At 38.7% G+C, this 23281-nt stretch overlaps 1 protein-coding gene across 2 annotated transcripts in view; it reads left to right on the top strand.

Moving 5' to 3' along the window:
- The window catches only part of LOC116713518 (cGMP-dependent protein kinase 1), a 100843-nt gene that overhangs the window by 3674 nt on the left and 73888 nt on the right, over positions 1-23281 (top strand). The window contains exons 1-2 of one of the 2 annotated variants that reach the window (XM_032553695.1): positions 103-1082; positions 6888-7054. In XM_032553695.1, the coding sequence (XP_032409586.1) occupies positions 778-1082; positions 6888-7054 (472 nt within the window). In that variant the 5' untranslated portion in view covers positions 103-777. Of the gene's footprint in view, positions 1-102; positions 1083-6887; positions 7055-23281 lie in introns of those variants that run through there. The other variant, XM_032553696.1, reaches the window with a different exon arrangement.

Raw genomic sequence — 23281 nt, 5'->3', positions numbered from 1 at the left:
TGTCACAACATAATATTTGCAGGGTGGCTACCTGAAGCATAAGTTTCCAAAAATAATAATAAATAAATAAAAAAATAAATAAATAAAAAACATTATTTGCATGCTTTAATATTCATCACTTGTGTAGTTGAGTTGAGATATTCAGGTTTGGGACCGGTTACAGATATTTAGACACATTCAAGCAAACAAACACAACAGGCAGAAGCAGCTGCTCATTTCTGCACAGTGGCTCATTAAGTTTTCCATCACCTCCAGCTTCCATTAAGGCTCGTCTATTTGTAACTCGGCGGCCTCGGGGCAAGTTGCCGAGGTATGATGACCGAATTGTGGCTTTTTCACTGACTTCATTATTCATGTTAGACAAAGCGCCGCTCTCTCTGGTGTATCAAACTGCACCGTGCCACAGATTCCTGTAGGCGCCCTTCTCGCCATGCGCTCTCTCCGGGTCGCAGCTTGACGCACTCGGGGAGGACGGTCCTCAAATGTCACATCGCCGAGGGAGGGAGAAGGAGAGAGACAGAGGAGGAAACTTATTTGCGCAATTGCGATTTATACATTTTATGGCAAAAGAGGGAAAGCCCCAACTACGCCGGTAACCTTTACATGCTCGGCATCTGCCTGGAACCGAGGAATCCTCCCCTCTCTCAGTGGAGACAAGAGCTGCGTCCTCCCAGTCCGTTCATGCCGGATAAAGTTTGCGCGCCGCTTGGCAGAGGAGAGAGGACAAAGACTCGGCTGAACACCGTTTGTATAAACTTGTAGGAAAGTCGCACTGAAATGGGCACACTGCGCGACCTCCAGTACGCGCTCCAGGAGAAGATCGAGGAGCTGCGCCAGAGGGACGCGCTCATCGACGAGCTGGAGCTGGAGCTCGACCAGAAGGACGAGCTCATACAGAGATTGCAGAACGAATTGGACAAATACCGCTCCATCATCAAGCCGGCGACCCAGCAGGTCCACAAGCAGACCGACCTGCAGGAGCAGCAGCGGACCAAGAGGCAGGCGATCTCGGCCGAACCCACCGCCTTCGACATCCAGGATCTCAGCCATGTCACCCTACCTTTCTACGCGAAAAGCCCACAGTAGGTGTCCAGAATCGGCTTATACTCATGACAATAATCATGCTACAATTTCGCGCTCTGTTTGTGTGCTTTACCATTTTCTTTCGCCCGCCACCTGTGGGATTCTTGTGCGTATAGTTGCGTGAGGCGTAGCAGGTGCTTCACCTGTAGCGCACACAGGAACGAGCATGGTTGGAGGGGGATGTAAACTCATCGCACTCATGCACAAATACATTATATTTGTAACTACTTTACCCAGAAATAGAAAAGTTGAAAGAAAAACGAGAATTCTTTCGTTCTTTCTTTCTTTTTTTCTTTCTTTTTTTGCAGCAAAACGACCAAGTTTTCCATATTAAAACCATACACAGGGAAATTAATTACCCACGATAGATAATGGCAGCAGCTCTGCTTAATGTACCGCCGTCTGTTTTATACAAATTCTGACTACGTGACAGGCAGTTTAATAGCATCCCTGTTCGTGTTTACTCTAGAGGTCTCATTCTTCTCAAACTCTCAAGCAAACAGTGTCCCCTGCTCCGCTCCAAGAAGAGGTCCGAATACTCCAGCTGTGTGTGTGTGTGGGTGTGTGTGTGTGTGGTTTCAGCCAATGTTGAGCTCTGCACTTCCTGGTGGAAGGTGGACAGGAAGAGTCCTCTTCACTCTTCAAGCACAAGGCATTTAAATAACTTTTTTTTTTGAGCTTTCAATGTGAAACTGGGGGAAAGGGAGAAAATGAGTCACATTTTGGAATAAGACCATGTGTCAGATTCAGAGATGCCTGGGAACAAACCTGTATGGATATAATCAAAACAGATTAAAAATGAAAGGTGTTATTTATTTGAACACCAAAAATGCTATTAGTCTTTGTCACGCCTGTCAGCTCTGTGCTGGAGAAAACACGAGCCAGACTTTTTCTCTTTGAATTTCTATTTTTATATCCGTATGATTCTGGTTCAGTACTGCAGAAGCAGAAAACACACAAGTGACCACTTCATTATGATAATTACTCATCACCCTGAGCCTTTTATTGTATGAGTGCACATGTGTATCCATCTGTAAAAATTTACTGAGACGTTTAGTGAGACAATGACTTTGAGCTCGGCTAAATGACCAGAACCTGGAGGATTGTGATGCACGTTGATGGTTTTCTGACTCCTGCACTCAACTCTTCACTATAATGCCAATTTATCATCTGAGCAATGCGGCTCAATGCCCTGGGTGCCATTTTGCTTGGGGTGAGCAGCACAAGAACAAGGACAAAAAAGAGAAAATTATACCTGTTGTGCATTAACAACTTTATTTTTTTTATTATTTCTTATTGAAACATTTATTCAGTATTTTTTACAGTGTAAGCAAAGGAAGAAAAAAAAAAATGGCAGTATGGCATAGCTAATGAAAATTGTAACCAGTCAGGAATTTCTGATTCAGAGCAAAATTAATCATTAATCATTTAGACTGCATTTTATCCCTCCTAATTTAAAATATAAAATACATGTTTGGTTAATCTGATGTCTGTATGCAGAGTCAGAACAAAATTAGTAAAAACAAATTTAAATGTGCAGTGCTTGTTTCTTATGTGCTGAAGAAAAACAAACCCGTAAGAACTGGTTATTTTTAGAAATTTCAAGTTTATTTAGAGACATACTGTTAAGGCTTTACCTAGCTAATTATGTGGGTTTCTTTACTGTGACTCCAGTTTTGACTGGTTTGGATATCTTTTCATCCACATAAAAAATACTGCAGGTCCACTGATCAAGACGATACTTTGAATCTGACAGAAAATGAAGGAATTACTAGATTTCCCTCCTTCATGCATCACAGGATACATTCCTCACCTCTAACAGATTTTTGTGAAAAACAACAACAACAAAAAACGTGCATCAAAGCATTTGTTCTTGATTGACTTGTTTATAGATTAAAAAAGGTGGGAGTTCTTAGTTTGGACACATTTGATGTGTAGTTAAAATAAATTCAATTTCTTTAGTCTTTGACCTGCCACTCACCTGTCAGAATGGATCAAGGGAAAACAGGGCGGCTGCGATCTTGGTCAGTTTACATGATGCGTTTCTTATTTTAATAAAATGAAGATAAGAGTTCAGTCAGTCAAAGTGACTGTTTTTGATGTTCATGCTGCTGTTGTTTTGGCTGTTCTCTTGCTTATGCTTAAAGATTGCTCGTTTCCATCTTTTTTTAAAAGTATAGTTGTAATTTCTTTTGTACAATTTGCTGTCTTTGTGATCATGTCTCTCTTTAAAAAGACAGTGTAATCTCCTCAGCTAAGTATCAATATTACATTTAAATTTTTCTAAGGACTGTTTGTTTGAGAAACTCACTATGGGATCACATGGATTCCAGATTCTACTTTAAATAATTTAGTTTCATTCTTCTGTGTAAGCGCCTTTGCTATCATTGACTTTAAAAGTACCAACCTGACAAAATGATAAGCAATTCAAGTGCACCTCTCAAGCAAAAGCAGCGTTTTCATCATGTTTTTGCTGTTTTTGTAGTCCAGTGGTAATGCCTGTTGCATTTGGCTAAATGTTTGTGTTTTTCTTCCACTTTTTACCCACTTCATCTTCTTTATGAGGCCCGTGGAGCATTCTTTACACATACGTTATCCATATATCGCTTTTTGCCTGTCTCATTTCTGTCAGCCTCTCCCGCTCATTTTCCTTTTTTTTTCTTTTTAAAGAGCATAGTTTCTCCTTTTAAGGAAGACTGAACTTGCTCAGCCTAAACTTTACTGGTAGATGAAAGCAAATATGTCATTCTCACAAAGACGAGGGAGGCAGATGTTTTTATAGGGTCTGGTTGGAAGAAGTTTGCTTAACAATGGCTGCAATCAGGACCGCCAGGCTGGAGGTCTCACGGGTGGAAATATAACAGAAACAGGGTCAACAAAACTCGTTTCCAGCCCACAGGAGGTCAATTTAGAAAAAAAGAAAAAAGAAAGAAAAGGCTTACAGCTGGATCAGGGTAATTCAGTTCACTTCATCGTGAGTCTACAACAGCATGAAATTAAAACTATTTTAAGCATCACCATCTTGGCTTGTGTTATCAGAGCCAAAAAAGCAGTTTTTTTTTTTTAAAGTTTACTCCCAAAAAATTTAATAGGAAGTTTCAAGATTAAATCCAAGCAATCTTCCATGTCTGCCAAGAAAGACAAAGGTTTTAACAAAGATTGAAGAGTGGGAATATAAAACAGCTGCAACACATCGGTCCTTTCTTATTAAATTTCCTGCAGCTGCATGATCAGACTTTCAAGGGCAAACTTAATGAGTCTTTTGGGATCATCCAAGTACAGTAGTAGTAGTAGTAGTTGCAGTCCTCTACTGTGCTGTGAAAAAGTATTTGCCCCCTTTCAACTTTCTTCTTTTTTGTTTTTAGACTTTAAAGTTTCAGCTCATGATACAAATGTAATACTTTTAAGTACACTAAAGAAACAGTTTTTAGAGACTTGAGGGGGTGTACAATTTAGGATGAATTCTGAAACTAAAAATGCCATGCGGGAGCTCAACTATAAAATAAAAATACATTTCATTCTTAGGAAAAAATATAGTCTAGTAGATGAATGTAACCAAAGAAGAAACGTAAATCAGTTTAGAAGAATACACAGACTTCAAATAAATGCAAATATGTTGCATGAATGTTTGAGACTTGCATTTTGAGGTACAAAAGGAAGTTACTCTTGAGTACAATTGAGTACAAATTGAGATCTCAAAGTATCTTTGTTATTTTGACAGTCAATTCATGAAGACTTTAGTCTTGCTGACTGACAACACCTTTAGACCATTTATGTGGCAGCAGTTGGGTACTTGATTGATGAAAGATTTGCAAAAATTGACAAAAAACTCAAACATTAATTTTTATTTATTTATTTGGCATGATATTCTGTTTTGCAACTAAATAAAACCACTAAATTAAAAATTTTGATTGCTCTACATGTTTCAATGGCATATTGCATTTTTGCATTTGATGTATTTTAAGGCTATTTAAGAAAATGTACTGATCATCACTGTTGAAATGTTGTTTCTTGGCCTGGTAGGAAAAAGTTGGAGGATTTCAACACTTAAATTCTCAGAATGGACAAGCAGGTTCTTTTTACCTTAAATGTTCAACATGACGAGAAGTGCCTATAAAACACAAGATCATAAACACACGAATGTGCAGAGGAGTTTGTTTTAAAAACACAGACTCTGAGCTCAGGACAGGACTGGGAATAAATCTGGGCACTGCTGATACGGTAGCTTGACGTTCTGTTTATGTAGCTGCAGGGTTCCTGCCGATGGCTGGTATTTCAGCAAGAGCTGCTTTATAAATGTCTTCCAGGTTGTTTGCCCTTTTAGCTATAAGTGATCCATGATCAGCCTAAACAATGCACACAGAAAGGCCAAAAAGCAAAAAAAAACCAAAACAAACAAAAAACCCCAAGATGTGGTCCACATTCTTTCATAATTCATACACTCTCTGGATAGGTGGCGTTTATCTAGGTTATTAGGTTAGAAAGGCCTTCTGTCTCCGTAGAAGTGGTCTCATCTTTGGATTAACACAGATGCTAATTATTAACCTCATTCATTTAGCCCACATGCTGTCAGAAGCAGCCGTGTGTCGCTCGGCTGAGCGGCTCAAGCGCTGGTGATGACATACTTCAATGAATGAGCGATCCCCGCTCAACCCGTCATCTCTCCCATCTCTCTTCACGTCTTTCAGTCGGAGAATATCAGACCGGCGTTTCCTTTGAGGTCTTGTGTTTCATTGCACCTGGCCTGCATTCACCTGCTGTCAGTGCGGACATTCTTTATAAAGAAGTATCTCCCCTCGGCAAGATAAGTGCCGTTTAATGTGTACTCTCGGATTTCAGTGATAATTTTCCCTTTCATTACGTGGCTGCCACACATTTACCCTGGTTTCCTTTTAACTTTTCCGACAAAACGTTGCATGTTAGTTATATGGTTTATATTTTCTTCCATTTTTTGCGAATTGGTTGGAGAAAGCTGCTAGAGAAGACTAATTCTTCCTCTGCAGCCTGAAGGCAAATTTGGCTTTCAGCCATGCATCCTGAATATCCACAACTCTTCTACCTTGAGGCTTGGATTTAGCCATTTATTATCTTGTATTTGAAAGGGGTTATAGCAAGTTTTACCTTGAAGTCTAATGAGGGTTTGCTTTTGAAAAGCAGCTGTGCTGTTTGATTTAGGCAGTCATTACCTAATGAAAGAAAGCTACATGTTGAGCAGGTCAGTGTCCTTGAGAATATATTAATTAAGCAAAGGTTTTTTGCACTAAATTGTGCTAATTGGATCGTTTTATTGATGGTCATGTGAATCTAGTACAGTGCCTTGCAAAAGTATTCACAAGCCTTTAACTTTTTTCTGTTTTGCTACGTTGCTACTGCAAAATTTCAATTCATTTCCATGCGATTGTGTACGATCGCCAAAATATTGTATGTAATTGTAATTGAAAGTGAAGGAGACATGATTTTCACCATGCTTAGCCATCAAAAATCTAAACAGGATGAATGCATATATGTTTCACACTAAATGAAAACCAATTACCGTAGCTTTTGATCAGATTAGACCAACATCAAACTCATTCATGAACATGGAGAACACTATGCATACTGAAAAGCCCTCCATATTATCCTAAACACACCATTTTCAGGGTGACGCATGGGGGTGGCAGAATCATGCTTTGTGGATGACTTTGTTTTGGTCTGTTAGATAAAATTCTGGTATGTGTAAGAAAGCTAAAGCCCGATTAATGTTTAAGCCACCTCTCAAATGTTTTTTTTTGTTTTGTTCTAACTTTGTTTTGCTTTGCTTCCAGGTCCAAGGATCTGATCAAAGAAGCCATCTTGGACAATGACTTCATGAAGAACCTGGAGCTGTCTCAGATCCAGGAGATCGTGGACTGCATGTACCCTGTGGAGTATGGGAAGGACAGCTGCATCATTAAGGAAGGCGACGTGGGATCGCTGGTGTATGTCATGGAAGGTAAAATGACACTTCAATGACAAGTAAATCAGGCATCTTGAGGCCCTAATTAGCTTAAGGAAAAAATCTTAAGATTGTGTAGAGGTGTGGATGAACTCTTAAAAGAACAAACAAAAACAAAAAAAACTCTTTTTCTCTTTATTTACAAACATAACAAAATAAAATATTCAAGGGCTGTGACACATCGTAATCCACCAATGATTTTTCTGTTTTTATTTTCTATGATGTGCACCCACTGACTTGTTCTTTTCCAACATCATTTTGATGTCCATTTTATTTTAAAAGAAGTGTACAATAAGCCTATGGTTCATGGCAAAATGAACATAATGTCTGTTTTGACTCTGGAAGGGCAGCTTCACCCCATAGTTTCTGACTAGAGGAGCTTCAGTTAAACGCTCATTGAGTCTTTGTCCCTGACAATAGATTTGACCTCAATGAAAAGTGTCTCAGTCAATGTCTGGAAGTTGTGATTGATCATTATTGGAAGGAGAACTTGGCGGATACTGACAGAGATGAAGACATAAAACAAGACTGAGCTCTCATCATCAAAGTTCCTGTTACTCGTTTACCCAAAAGTATTTTACAGATTCACCCCTAACACTTTCAAATAAGAATAATATTTGTGAAATATACTTTCTCTAAGCTTTCCCATTGCATAATGCATATACCATAAATAGCGATTCATATTTAAAAGACCTAATTAAACTCAACTTTGAATATCTGTAGACAGTTAGGAGATGTGTTCTGTGTCTCATAGATGTACATATGTTGGGTGTAAAATCTGCAAACCAACCACATAATAACAGCAAAAGACTTTGAGAAAGTGCTCACAAAAATGAATAAGAAAGCATCAATATCCAGATTAGAATGAGTCTTGATCTAACATGGGTGCAAAGGCTGAAAAGCCACTCAGAGAGGCTATTTTTCCAACAGCAATATAAAAAAACAGACATTTACAGCTTGTGAATGCACTCTGGGGGAAAGACTTTAATTCTCTGAGACATGTCCTGTGGTCTGGTGTCCCAAGAAGCCTGCGAACATCATCCCAGCTGACAGAAATGTCAGGCTTTTGACAAGCATTTTCACTTTTATGCATTTCTACTTGGTTGGTTTTCCTTTTGCATAAATTACGGCATCTGGGATGTAATGGAAGCCCAGGTTGCTTCGACAGCAGCTTTCAGGTCATCTGCCTTATTGGGTCCAGTGTCCTTTATCTTTCTCCTGACAATATCTGTCGTACGTTCTCTATAGGATTCAGGTCAGACCAATTAGCTGACCAAACAAGCACAATAACAACACGGTCAGCTTTAGTACCTTTGGCGTTGTAGGCTGACACAAATCCTGCTGTAAAATAAAATCAGCACCTCTTTGCAGCTTGTCAGCAGAAGGAAGCATAAAGTGCTATTAAGTTTCTGGTACGTGGCTGCATTGACTTCAAACAACACAGTGGACCAACACCACCAGATGACATGACACCCCTTACTGGGGAAACTTCAAGCAATGTTCCTCTCCACTCTTCCTCCAGATTCTGGGACTTTGATGTCCAAATGAAATGCAAAATGTACTTTCATTTCAAAAGAGGACTTTACTTTGGACCACTGAACAACAGTCCAGTTCTTTTTCCCCTTAGCCCTGGTTAGCTGGTGTGCAGGGTTGGTCGGTGCATAGTGGATCTAGATGTTCTGACTCCAGCCTCAGTCACCTCTTTGCGAGGCTCGTCCAAACCCTTGAATACATTTTACTTGATAGTTTTCTTAAGACCGCCGTTATCCATGTTGCTTGTGCACCTTTTCCTGTCACACTTTTTCTTTCCATTTAACTTTCTATGAAAATGGTTAAACACAGAACTCAATGAGCTTCTTTAGCAACAACCTTTTGTGGCTTGACCTCTTTGTGAAGGGGTGTCATTGACTGTGTTCTGGACATTTATCCAGTCAGCAATCTTCCTCATGACTGAGACACAAGTGAGATGCCTTTCCAAGTATTTTGAGTTAATTTGCTGGTTAGTGTGACACCATGAGTTTACAATATTTCACTTTATTACAATATTTAAAATTTCATTATCTGTAAGTCACAATCATCAAAATTATATATAAACAAGCTTGAAATATTTCCCTTTGTGCATAATGTTCACTTTCTGAAATGGTTGACAAAAATGATTTATTTTCACAATACAATATTATTTTTTTTAGATGTACTTGTAATGTTAAAGTGATTTTTTTTTTAGCATCTTCAAACATTACTGCTGCTAGGAAACATGGATTGTGGAAAACAAAGTTCTTGCAGTAACTCTTTTACAGCTACCATGCTGCACTGCACTTAAGATAAGATTAGTGTTATCATGGCTTGTGTCTAGAAGTAGTTTCCCACTGTGTTTGTTTCTGTTCTGTTCCTACACCTCCGTCTACAGGACATTTGGCTGAACAGATGGTGGCTTTGATGGAAGTGGCCCGTAATGATTTTATAATATTTGTACGTTCATCAACAGGTTGCATTTTCTTCCAGAGGGGGCAGAGGACAGCCTGTAGTCTTTTCAGCTGATTTGGCCACTTTCTGTAATCTCTTCTAGTCAGACACTGCACATCCAGTGTGCCACACATTCATTGCGTGTATTAGTACAGTTTCAATTGTTGAGCAGTTGAAGGTCATCTGGTTATTCCTCCTTTGGACCCCCAATCGGTGAAGGTGCTGCTGAGCTTTCCTCACCACTGCTGTTGTATTTCTAGACTGCAAAATCTTATTGCAATCTAAAACATTGACTGATTATGTGTAGGAAATTGAGAGTCTTAGCAGTTTCTCTTCACTGCTGCCACTGTTCACACAACCACGACACATCTTGCCAATAAGCTGTTCTAATGAAAGTATTTCAGGGAAGAGTGAGTGTTACTGCACCAGTGTAGCAAATGCTGGTCAGAAGTTACAACTGTTACCTGAATGCTGCCAGAAATTCTCTGCGCCTTAAATACGTGCAGAACATGTTTTCCTGTGTTGATTGATCAAGTGTCATAGTTCAGGTGTCACTGCATACTTGAACAGTGCACATCCACTTCAGAATCAGCTTACTATTCATAAAGGTCGTAGGTCATCACGCAGAGATTTGGATTTATTTATCTGCTTTCCTGAAAAATCTATGAACATTAATCTTTCAAGGTTTGGTCTTCCAGGTCATTCAAATCTTTTTCTTTTTGTGGGAATTCTTTTAGTATTCTAACTGTGCTATGCATCAAGTGCTTGTTGCTGCTGGTTATAAATTCCAAATCAGTATGCTTTGGAAAGCTTTTATATATACCCAAACCTCTACAAGCCAGTTAAAACCTGCAAATGAAAACTTAATTAAGTGTTTATGGGTGATCGAGTGTGGTCTTTCTTTTTTCTTTTTTTTCCTCTCTCTAGCATCTTGGAACAAAACAGAATTACATACCGTAGTTTGATGTGCTGAAAGTGATGTTTCACCTTTTGATTTGTTTTCCTGGAAGTCAAATTGCTCACTTAAGAAGACATAAAGTAAAGAAATTAGCCCATATAGTACCACTCAAATGTAATACTAATAAAAACACAGCAATACCGAATGTATTAAGGGACTTTCTGTTACTTAAAGACAAGCTCAAAATGTGATCAAGCACAGAGACACTCAGATAAACCAAAGGAATTGGTTTATCTTGTTGGTTGGTGTGGAGGTAGCAGCATTTAAAGGTTGATATTTTATTTAGGAGAATCAGTCATGACAATCGATTGTTTCATCTGTTGTTGGCCACCTTCTTCTTCGATGCTTGATTGAGACAAACATTGGTAAAAATAGTCTTATTGGAAAGCAATGAGAAGCCAGGCAGGTAGGAGCTGTTGGTATGCAGACAGCTGCTAGTTAAGCTTATAATGTCATGCTAAAACTATTAACACCCCATTGAACCTTATCACATTTTCAAATACTAACACAAATACATGAAGATGAAGTGAAATAGTACTCATGTTTTTTTTTTTATTATTACAACAAAAAACAAAAAATCTGAAAAGTGTGACCTATTCCCTTCACACATCACCTAATTAATGAATAAATTGCAGTTGTGTTTAATTTAGTTGTCTGGAGATCGATGGCAACTGTAGTTGATAGCTACAACTGAGCTTGGGGAATCTGTTTACAGCTAAGAACTTTGTACTGTATACAGTATAGCTACCCTTTATGAAAGAGTGGAAAGAAAAAAGTTGTTGCTGTATGAAAGCTTTGTTTCATACAGCATGAAACAAAGCTTATTTGTTTAATGTAATCTGGTCAGGGCTGATGGGGATATGAATGAAACCTAATATAGTGAGGGTTCTGTATTAGGACCCTAATACACCTGTATTAGTGTTGCAAACACAGGAAGTCTGTGTTTGCAACATTGTAAAATATGAAAAGCTTCAAGGGGTTTGGATATTTTTCAACGCGGTGTACACACATGTTGATGAGAACGGTGATATCCCTCTCAAAACAAGTAATACTCAGACGGAAACTTTAAAGCGTATTTTATGGTCACTTTGTACGAGCATGGTTAAAGTTAGATTATTTGCTGAAAATGCATTGCGGTACTTCTGCTCACATTTTAGTCTTGTTTCCTGTACCTCTGGGAAACCATACATTATCAGCTGACCCCAGAGAGAAGTCAAATATGCAAACAGTTTATGCAAATCCCATGCAAAACCCTTCTGTGGATTGAACACCTGCGACTCGATATGGAATATCGGCAAATGGAAAAGAGCTGGGCTCTATAAAAAAAAAAAAGAGATGGACTTTTTTTTTCTTTTTACATATTTGGGCTTTCTCTCTAAAAGCCATAAGAAGCAACATCATCGTTAATTACACCTGGGGAAATGTGACTGAAGTCATCAAAAATAAATGCTTTGCAAATGTAGCCCAAGCATCAATATCAAGCCTTTGGATCTGTAGTCAATGTATTTCAATCTCCCCCCACGATGAGGGAGACGACTGTGGCAGAGGTGACTTGTCATGGTAGGTCACCAATGAACAAGTCTCACACTGGCATGATGAATTGGTTCCTATCGAGCGCAACAAAAAGAGAGAAAAGAATGATTCAAATCTGCAAGGGAAATAATTGTAGAGGGGCTTTGTGGTTTCATCCTGGACAGAGATAGAATACTGAACTGTACCGTAGCTGGAAGCGGGGCTTCAAATTCAGCTGTGGTCATTTTCCACTTTATGTTAATTGTTTGGTTAATTGTTTTTCATTTCATAGTCCCCAAGAGTGGATCGAGGATATTTATCTTCAACAGACACTGACCGCCGTGAGGCTTTTTTTGTTTCTCTCTCTGTCAGGCTTCTTTTTCTCCGTTTTTCCCGTGAGCTCTGCTTGCAGTCTTCACTGTAGCCGTCCCCAGGCTTGCTTTGCATTAAACAAATCCCAAAAAGGCATTCACAGCCCACTGGTCGACTTTGTATCAAGGTCTTCAGAGTCTCTTTTAAATACATGCTGACAGGATGTCTGCCTGTCAAACATGCAGCTGCGTCACCTGAACACTGTACATCATTTTCCTCGCAAATGAAATGAGCAGCGCCAAGGCAGTTGTGTTATTTATTGGCATGATAGCCAATAATATCTGATTATGGAGCTGATGGCCCATTATCTGTCACAGAACATCTACGGCGTGGCTAAATTTAGCCAGCAGAGGTACAATAATACTGCTAACATTAGCGGTAAATAAGAATGCTGTGATTTTTCTATCTTTGTGATCATCTGAATCCAAATCCAATCTAACTTTATGGGAGTACAAGTGCTTTACATGCTTATTGGAACCCTGGGTAAAGATGTGTAAAAATAGGCTATTTTATTGCCAAAACAAACACGGGAAGACAGTCGTTCGGATGACACCTTCTTTAAGGAAGGTCAGTGTTACGACCTGACTCATGAGCCGTAACAAAAGCCAGAGAAACACGGCCATCAAATAAAGAATATGTTCTTTATTGAACAACCCAAACAAATAAACAAAGCCAAACAGCGACAAGCGGGTATCCCCCTCGGTGGTCGATGGCATCTCTGAAATCAGTGATAACCGGAGAAGTTCTGCAAAAGAAAAGAAAGGTCAAACAAACAAAACATAACCAGAACAGGGTGGCCAGACAGGTAAGGGAAGAGCCACCTCTGTAGAGCCTTCCTGGGTGGAAAAGCCGACTCCCTTTTATAGCGATGAAGCGCTGGTCCTGGCAAATCCTGGTCCCGCCCACTCTGCTCCGCCTCAGAACAAAACACAATAACTGACGGATCCCTCCACGTTAAGTGGAGGGGGACGTCACAGTCAGTCACAAAAGATTAATAAAGAACCTCACAGTTAACAGAGCGGGATTTTCAAGCAAGCTAATGGAAAATTTAGTGGAAACAAAACATATGGGACAAAAGGCCATAGGAGTGTCAGCAACCCCTCATAAGAGTATACCATAACTAAAATAAATTAATCTTTCATTACATTAGCTTATTCTCACAGGGAGAATCCAGCCTTTAATTTATTTTCATTTAGTAATACAATTTCCTACGGAAAAAAAAATATTTTACAAGATCATTTGGTGCCATTTATTAAGAACACTTATTTTTAATTAAACACATTGAACTGAACCATTTCTGTAATTTATACTGTACTTTTAAAACTCATCCTTGACTTCCTGATTATCTGGTATATAAATGCCAATGCATCTCAATAAAAGATTAGAATAACTTGTACATTTATATATATATATATACAGTATATACTACTTCCATATTACTCAACATTTAGCAAACATATTTCACACATTTATTATGTTTACTTTGGTTATTATTGCTAACAGAGAAACCCCAAATTAAGTTTCTTAAAAAGATTTAAATACTGTGTAACACCAACAAAGGCAAAAAATTCACACACACAAATCTTACGTTATGGCCGACACAACCGTGTCACAGATGATCGTTTCCGACGTCCTGAATGAGGATTCATGACACAAGATCTTTGCTGATGATTCTGGCTCTTCTCAGAGTGCTGCCTCTATTATATTTATGGGTTTGTGATTTGTCAATGTAGCAGTAAGTGCAACAGTCCTAATGGGACATTTTGATAACTTAATGCTTTCCTCTGCCTAGATCAGGGGTCTCAAACTCCAGTCCTTGAGGGCCGTTGTCCTGCAACTTTTAGCTGTGCCTCTGCTGCACCACATTTGAATAGAATAACTGATCTACACAAGCAGGAGGTAATTAAGCCATTTCATTCCAGTGTTTTGTACCTGTGGCACATCTAAAAACTGTAGGACAGCGGCCCTCGAGGACTGGAGTTTGAGACCTCTGGCCTGGATGCTTCATAGGATACTAATTTTAATTTCCAGTAGCTCCTGCCCACACAACCAAAGTAAAACTGTCTTCTTTAGCGACCATCGTATCTCCGTGTTTGAGCGGTCAGCATGTTGGCCTGACCTAAACCCAATAGAGAATCTAGAGAGTGTTGTCAAGAGGAAGGTGAAGAATCTTCACCTCCATTCTTGAATTTCAGATTTACCAAATGCATCAAGTTCAGACAAAACAGTGAAAAAATATCAGTATTCGTTTGTCGCTATGCTAAAGCCGCCTGCTAACCATCAGCTGCTGAAATAAAACTCAGCTGTATTTTGTCTGCATCCATTGGGCCGTTACCAGCATCTGTCCTTTTTAAAATACTGATTACATCTGAGACAAAGGCTCACATTTCCATAGCGAGGAGATTGGTTTTTGATTGGCAATGTCATCCCCAAAGACACATCCAGGTGGCTAATGATGATGATAATGATCAGCATAATCAAATCCAATTACTAACAAGTATTTTATGCACAGTAAATCCCCACAATTTCCTTCAAAGCAATTATGCAACTTAATCCAATGAAAGTGTGTTTTCTAAAACAAACCCGTGTACTTCAGAAACACGATGGGTTAGGGCAACATTTCTAGTATACTCTAGTATAGTATGTTGTTGTTTGTCTTCTGCAGCTAATAACTTCAAAAATTAGATTTCTTTAGTGAATAGAATGGGAAGCATGTGAAACATAAAAAAAGAATGTGTTTTTGACTTGTAAATATTGCTTATTTAAATTAAATAACAGATTGCTTGCATCTCAGGTAAAGATAATTTATTTGAGAAAAGCTGGCAAAAACCACACTGATTCTAAAAGCACGTTTTTACACTTATTTGTCATTTATAAGTGTAAAAATGTCTGGCCAATCATTTCTGTTTAATTAGTCATAATTTTTTGGATACTTGTTTTGTTAAAAGACCCCAAAATGCCCATTTTGCGTTATCATTCAGATGCTATATGATTTATTTTAAATATTAATCAGATTTCAAATGTCATGCCATTTGAAATCTGATTGTTTGTTGGGCTTTTGGCCCACAACGCAGATTCTCTCCAATGCTTAAAAGTGGGGATAAAGTTTTTTTGTCTCATTCTAGACCCACCTGAAGTGTTTGTTGTTGAAAATTGAATTGTCATTTGATCAAAGCACATAGTTCCACATAAAAGCCTCAGCTGCATTTAGCACACTGGATATATTTATGCCTAATGGCTGTCATGGAAACTTAGTGACTCTAAGATGCCTCTCTTTGCTGATGTTCTCTAACGGTGAGCGCTGAAGATATTGTTTAGCTCCCTCATCATCATCCTCCTCACTTCAGACTCTTTGATTATTGTGCTCACTTATATGGGCAGGCTAACGTGTGAAGTTATTTCTTTGCGGCTATTTCCTGAGTGTTTTGAGGATCATCACACATCCACCTTACTTGAATTGCTTGTCCTCTTTTCCATTTTGAAGAATGGCTAAGTTAAGTGGGCCTCTCTGTGAATTGAGAGAAGTTCATAGATTCCAAATGTAAAGTTCCTAAGCACTCGTATTAGCTCAGAAAATAGTAAAAATTAGACAATGCTTCAGTTACATTTACTTTATATGAATTGTTAGATGTGCATAGAGAATTACTGTTTAAGGCAATATTAAAAATGATTTTGTTCAATATTTCTATTTAATTGGGTTTCTTTATCTCCAATTTGATTCTTTTGAACCTTCACTGCTACTATTGTTAAGTTTATGTCCTTCTTATCTAGGAAATTGTAACTTTATTAAATCGATTTTATAATTAAATCATAGTTCAAAGCAGTAAAGTGAATAAAACTTCTATTAATTTATTTTTAAAGATTTTTTTTTCTTATTGGAGGCTGTAGACTGTCAGCAGGGAGGAGAGAAGAAGCAGTGAAATGTAAACGAAGAGACTTTTCAAAAAAGAAAAAAGAATCAACTCCAAAGCTGAAGTGTTCACGGTACATTGGTAGCTTCTTTGACAGCCTGCTATATTCAGACCAACTGCAGACCAATTCACTCAGGTGGAGGTGTTCTGGGAATTCAGTTCTACACTCAGGATTTGACAAGTTCTTGACACAAATTAGATTGAATTCCAATTATTTTATTGACCCGCTGCTTGGAAAGACAAATACAGTGTTGTCACAGGGGCCCAGGGGAGGCTTAAGTGGTCTTTTCAATGCTTCAATGTGACAGAGTCGAATGTCAATGCGCTGTTTTAAGGCTTAAGCTGTATGTTTGCTGGCAGTCTTCTCCCTCACTGCTTCAGAGATAAACCACAGAATAACAACGAACAGCAGTGTTTACCAACAGTGGCACTCTGCGTATTTGACTGAGTGAAAGCCTGACATCAATTCTTTAGTTTCTACGCGTCACTTATTAAAAATGAGCAACCGCGTTGATTGAAAGCACTTGTTGTTTATATTATTTAATAAACACCAGTATTTAATTTACACCTCCCTCCTGGAGTAAAAATAATTTAAAACCTTAGAGTAACTCCATTCTTTCACAGAAGCACAAAATCAAAATTTAAAAAAAATATGTAAAATATACATCATGTGATATATATGTAGTTTAATGACTGGTGTAAAATTTAATAAATTGCCATAATAGAAGGAAATGAAATTCAGACTCTTTTAAATCAATAAAACTCAAGATAGTAATTCAAGAAAACTGCAGATATATTTACCTCAATCTAAGCTTAAATTTAGAATAATTCCTCTTATTTGTTGCAACTCAACTAAAACCCAAATTGAAAAGCCTTTTTTTTGTCATAAGATCTGAAACATAAATGTTTGGAAGGTGATAAAGTCCACTGGGACTTTAACTGGAACCTTGTTCAAATAAAGCTTTAACAACAATTATTCCAGGTGGGTCCTGGGATGAAACATATCAACATGTGTAAAAGCAACTGTTTATGTAACGATGTGGGACTGTTTCTATTCCAAAGAACTTGTGAACCCGTACCATTCCCTCACATCAGTACATGCCAATATGAACTTTTTCCATTTCCAGGATATTTTAAATGCGAATCTGGGCACTCAGCACAAGCAAAAGAAAATCCCTGAAGTTCCCTGTTATTTTATATTTCATACTGAGATTCTGGCTTATTAAAAATTATATACTTTAAGAATTCTTTACACAACCTTACCAGGGGTGCCAATAATTGAGGGGTGTGCTTCAGACCGTGATAATCTCCCTCAGCTTCTACAAGCACCTTATCGCCTTTCTACCACCTTGTCCTCTAATTCTCTAGCAGCACTTTGAAAACATGATGTGGAATCAGTTTTCTGTCTGCTATATATACATATTTTATCTCATAATTCCTTAATCAAACAAGCACCTGGAGGTAATACAATTATCATCTTAGTGGAGGACGGATGAGTCCAATAGCATGTGTAAATAGGCCAGTTTCCTAAGAAAATTTATGAGACAGCATTATTGTTTCTGCCTGAGATTCGGACAGCTGTTTCAGGTTGGAGGACCAGGTTGTGCTGTGGGCTGGAGTTCTCAGAAGGATCCTTTATGTGCCTGGTGTAGCAGGATAAAGGAAGGTAAACCCCTCTGCAGTCTGGAGCTTAGAGATAAAATCACTAGAGGCACCTGTGTGTGACTCCAAAAGTGTGCAAGAACACAATGTGTACAGCAAATTACATGCAGTATGAGTAAAATCCGTTAGACGTTTAACAATACTAGAGTAGCTGCTGCTAATAAACTGTCAAGTAATTTTTTTGTGTGTCATAGTTGCATATTCATAAGGTGGTGTGAAAACTGAAGAATTCGCTTGGTTACAGAAACGTGAGCTCCCAAACACATTGCAGTGCATTGTTGCCTGGCAACTTAACTTATGCAGACTTCGAATGGATGCTGCACTTGCTGTCAAAGTAGCATCTTGGGGCGGATAGACTCTGTAAAGTGAAATGTTGAGGCTCACAAATTTTTGGTTTTATTGGGCCTTCAGAACTCAGCATGTAGCAGACACTGACACGACAGGCGCTGCATTTTACAGCAGCCAATCAAATTAATAATGAACCGCAACGCTCCGCAGGGGCTCAGACTTAAAATGTCTGCTTAAAAGGCATCTTGGATAACTAAATATAAAAATTACTTGGAACTGGAATAGGCTGTATGCCTGATGCTGTCTGATTTTGTTTGAGTTTGTCTTCACTTCTAAAGCAAGAAAGAAGACGTCGATGTCATCTTAAAAATTCAGTGCAGCAAATATTTTTGAGCATCATTAATGTTTTATTTTTGTTAACTTTCTGAGAGAACAAGTGGGGGCGCATCTTGAAAAGTTCTGTGAAAGATTTGAGCGTTAAGAAGTCTTGCCGAGGTCTTCATCAATATCTTCATCAACTTTTTATCTTCATCGATAAAAAACATAAACTCTGACTCTTTGAAGCTAGTCCCTACAATCATCAGGCACTAAATAATGGCCCCACCAAGTAGGACAATTAGTACATTTTTAATGTAATGTTTTTATAATCCTTTCAATTAGATGCCAAAGAAAGTGACTGGAGTTTTTGCCAGCTGTGTACAATGTAGAGCAGCGGAAATCAAATAGCTTCAGTTACTTTCATAACAAGGTTTAAATCTCATGTCTTCCACTCATTCTCATATTTTTTACCTGTTAACACACCCTGCTCTCTAACAGCAACTCTCCTGGTAAATAAAAAAACATTTATGTCTTCATTTCCTTCTGGGAGACATTTGCTTTTTTCTTGCATGCCTGTTTCCTGGCCAATCGTGAGGAATCGTAGTGCCTTGATATGATTTTGGAGTCTGCAGTGGAAAATGGGGATTTTGTCAATTCTTAATTCTGTGTCTCACACCAGCATGCACTTTGGTTCATTGCCCTAGATTGCCATATAACTGTTCTTGGCAGGAGAATTTCCATCCATCCATCCATCCATCCATCCATCCATTTTCTGTACACCCTTGTCCCTAGTGGGGTCAGGAGCGGTGCTGGTGTCTATCTCCAGCAAACGTTTGGGGCGAGAGGCGGGGTTCACCCTGGACAGGTCGCCAGTCTGCCGCAGGGCAACACAGAGTCAGGCAGGACAAACAACCATGCACACACACACTCACACCTAGGGAGAATTGAGAGAGACCAATTAACCTGACAGTCATGTTTTTGGACTGTGGGAGGAAACCGGAGAACCCGGAGAGAACCCACGCATCCAGGAGAATTTCATTAAAACAAAAAACACAGTTCTCAATCAGATTGATCATAGTTATGGTTGCAATTTACAGTTTTTAAAGGAAAGTATTTAATGTTTATCTTCAGGCAAGTGATGTGATTGACAACAGACTGCATGCATTGATTTGCCTGTGATTTATTCCTCTGCATGCGAGAAGGCCGGACCTCGTAAACTCCAAACATCATCTCCATTGGGGTGCATGCCATCTGCTATCAGAGAGCTGCTCAGCGTAGGGGAGCGTAATCGTGAGTTTAATCTGTAGCAGCGCCCGGAACACTTGTCAACTTTTGGAGCGGGATGACTGATTTTATTGCATTTCACATTTTTTTGCTGCCTTCCAAGTATCATGTCTCTCTACAGAATTTCAGTGAAGAGGCGAGAAACTGGAAGAAAAGGAAGTTTGTTAAAGGTGCCCAAAATTTTGTCGATTTCCAGATGTGTAGTTAGATTTAGGAACATGACCCACACAACCTCTCCTGACATCAGCTCACATGATAAATTTTTACAAGCTCCCAGCGGAGCCTCATTAAGGTGTCACTGGGGGGGAGAAGGTGAGGGGGAGTCTGTAATTGGAATTACGGTACACACAAAAGGACATGTCACAATACAGTGATAGTAGCGCTGCATCAAATTCCCCAGTGCGCTGAAAGTCTAAAATCTAGTTATTAAGTGAATATGTGTGTAATGACATTTTTTTTTCTGTGAAGCTGCTGCTTCAAATGTCACAGAGAAACAGATACTAACTTGCTCAGACCATTAGAAATGCCTATTCCTGCTTTTGTGTGAGTAATAGTCCTGTTACTGAGCTGATTGATGGCATTGTCAATCGAGAATGTATTTACTTTCCAACATCTTGGAAATTTATTGTCTAATTTAAAGATGAGAATGTAGTTGTGACCTAACCGAGCACGAAGCCTCTGAAGGTTTAGACATGAAGTGGACAATTTCAATCTGCAGCGAAAAACAGAGCAACGAATGAATGGGAAAGGAAGCAAGAAAAGCAAATAGACCTGTATTGGAACGTCACCAAATACAAGTGAACTGTTGAGTTTGAGAATTGTTGGCTTTGTGGCAACACAGAGTGGTTCAACTGTCTGAAATACATCAATTTAGAGCAACGCAACTTCAGCTAATATCTTATTCATGTGCAAATAGTTTGAGAGTGTGTATCGCAAACCAATAATCTCAACCTACAGTGAGCGGAGCCCCATCTGCCTGTAGCACACAGAGAAAATACTCATTCTCTGGTGAGTGTCTTGTCTGATTTGCCGCCTCTTCCAGCGAGAAGTTCTTTTTGTCGCTTTTTTTCCTCTTTAATTCCCTCCTATTGTCACAGACACAGCCGTGCTGCTACAAGTTATTTCAAAACGCCCAAGCTTGAAACCGAAGACGTTTACTTCCTCATCTTACCGGCTTTGACCCCAATCTGTCCTCTTGTCACTGTCCCTCTACACATGTTCATCGCCTCTTTGTCAATTCTGTCTTATTCCCCTTCTTACTCTTCACCGATCCGTCTAGTTTACCTGATTCCTGTTCTGGTATTTGCTTGCAGTCTAACTATGCTTTCTCTTTTCCTTCCCACTTAGTCTCTCTTCTTTTTTTTGAATTAATCGATCTGCATCGTCCCTCCACAGAAGCCGATGAATACCCCTCGGAGTAGGAGTTAATGAATAATTTGCAAATTATCCCTGAGCCTAACACTGCTTTTGCAAGTTTTTCATGTGGAAAGACAACAGCAGTGTGTGTGTGTGTGTGCATCACATTAGAGGATCGGAGTATGAAGAAGGGAAGGCAGACACTGGAAAAAAACAAGAAAAACAGCTTAAAACCATTTTATGAGTTGAATATTATGCAAATGTTTCAAACTCGACTCATTGTTTAGACTGAAATATGTACTGCATTATACGCCTGCTGTCGTGAGAGCGACTGTGGGTTTGTGTGTGTGTACAGTATGTGGAGGTGTTGCTCACAGACTGGCAGCAGTATAAAGAGTCTGCTGTGACTGGATAAGCTGTGTTTGCAGAGGTTCAGACGGAGGATACAAGACGACACAGAAGTAATCTGTTCTTTTACAGTCATGGAAGAGTCCTCGCCTGCGCAGCAAGAAAGCAAAGTCCACTGCGGACACAATATATATCCACACGCTGTGCACAGCTGTTCACAAAAGACAAAAAAAATATTAACTAGTTTTGCTTTAAACTGCAACTGAAGAACGTGTACAAATAAGTTTTTTGTGGATAACTGAAGGTATTTCTTGTTTTCAGTGACTCTCCTGCAGGAGAAATCCATATTTCAGAGCGCTTGTAAAGGCTAGTTTCATCAATAAATGTCTCTGGAGTCAGGTTTTACACTTCTTTTTGAAGCGGGTTCATTTTGAGTTTCTCCTCTCTCTCTTGAGACTTTTTCTTATTAGTTGCCCTTTTGTTGAAATTCATCTCTTTGATCTTTTTTTTCTTAAACTTTGATTGTCTGTATCAAATACCTCACCCTAGGGAGTTTTCTGTGTTCTATTATAAATCGTATGAGTGTGTGTTCTACATATAAGCTAAGTGAAAGAATGTCCTCTCTATTCAAGAATTAATTAAAGAGTCTGGTTTTGGCGTATTTGCTGAAATGTCTCAGTAAATATTTGGTAGATTATTGGAATAGTCGCAGCATTTGGAATGACAACCGCTCCCTGGTGTCGAACCCAGATCATGGTGATTGTTCACTAATGGAGTGAGTACAAAATCTTGGATGAAGATGGACTAATCCCAGAGATTAGTGTGTTGAGCCTTTCATTTTCCATCACGTTATTTCCAGCAGCCTTTAGGTGAAGTTCCAGGAATATCGCTGGATATCAGCTTCACAAAAAAATATCAAAAGTAAAAAATGAAAAAGAAATTTCAGCTTTTCTCGCCTTAAATTCTGATTGCCTGTGATCACAATCAGAATCAACTTAAACTGACAGCATTTTTCTTTTTCATCATCTACAGGAAATACCTAAGACTCAAAGTAGTGGCTGGACTTTTACATATTTTTGTTTCAAGAAAAAAAAAAAGAAATTTGACTTCCTTTAATTCTGACTTACTCTTATTCTTCAAAGTTTATTGACATTACAGAACAACGCAGCCAGTAGTCTACACATGGACCTTTTTGCCAAAGGCAACAGTTCACATTCAATCCCATGTTGTCTTCTAAAAATATGTACCTAAATATTTTAAGTAAAACACACAATGAATGCAATCATACAGCCACAAACCAAAGTTTTCTTAAAATGGATAGTTTAAGAAAACGAATGAGCAGCAACATATTTTCTGGATGTTGAAGCAAAAAGGACAGAAAATCTTCTGTCTTTTCTTTTCTATCCTGGAAGCAGAAAGAACAATATCTCTTTACGTGTGTCATGGACAAATAGAAAACAATTAAAAGCATTTCAAATACTTAATTAGCTGATTTTTATAGGCAAAGAGGAAGCTTAAGCCATAGCAAGAACAGCTACAATAAATGGGTATATGAAGTGGCCATCCAGTATGTAACTGCTTTTGATGCAAGGTGCAGTTCTTTTACACACTACAATGATTTCTCAAGAAACGAAAGTCATTCCAGAGCTACCTTGATAAAGCACACCCTAATACGGCACAATCTTCCAAGAAAACATTATTTGTGGATTTTGAAAAGTCTTCTAAATCTCTGCAGTGTGCTGTTGCAGTCAT

Source organism: Xiphophorus hellerii, chromosome 22 (assembly GCF_003331165.1).
Source record: "Xiphophorus hellerii strain 12219 chromosome 22, Xiphophorus_hellerii-4.1, whole genome shotgun sequence".
Lineage (NCBI taxonomy): Eukaryota > Metazoa > Chordata > Actinopteri > Cyprinodontiformes > Poeciliidae > Xiphophorus > Xiphophorus hellerii.
Note: the sequence above shows the minus strand (reverse complement) of the source record. Positions and strands in the feature narration are given on the sequence as shown.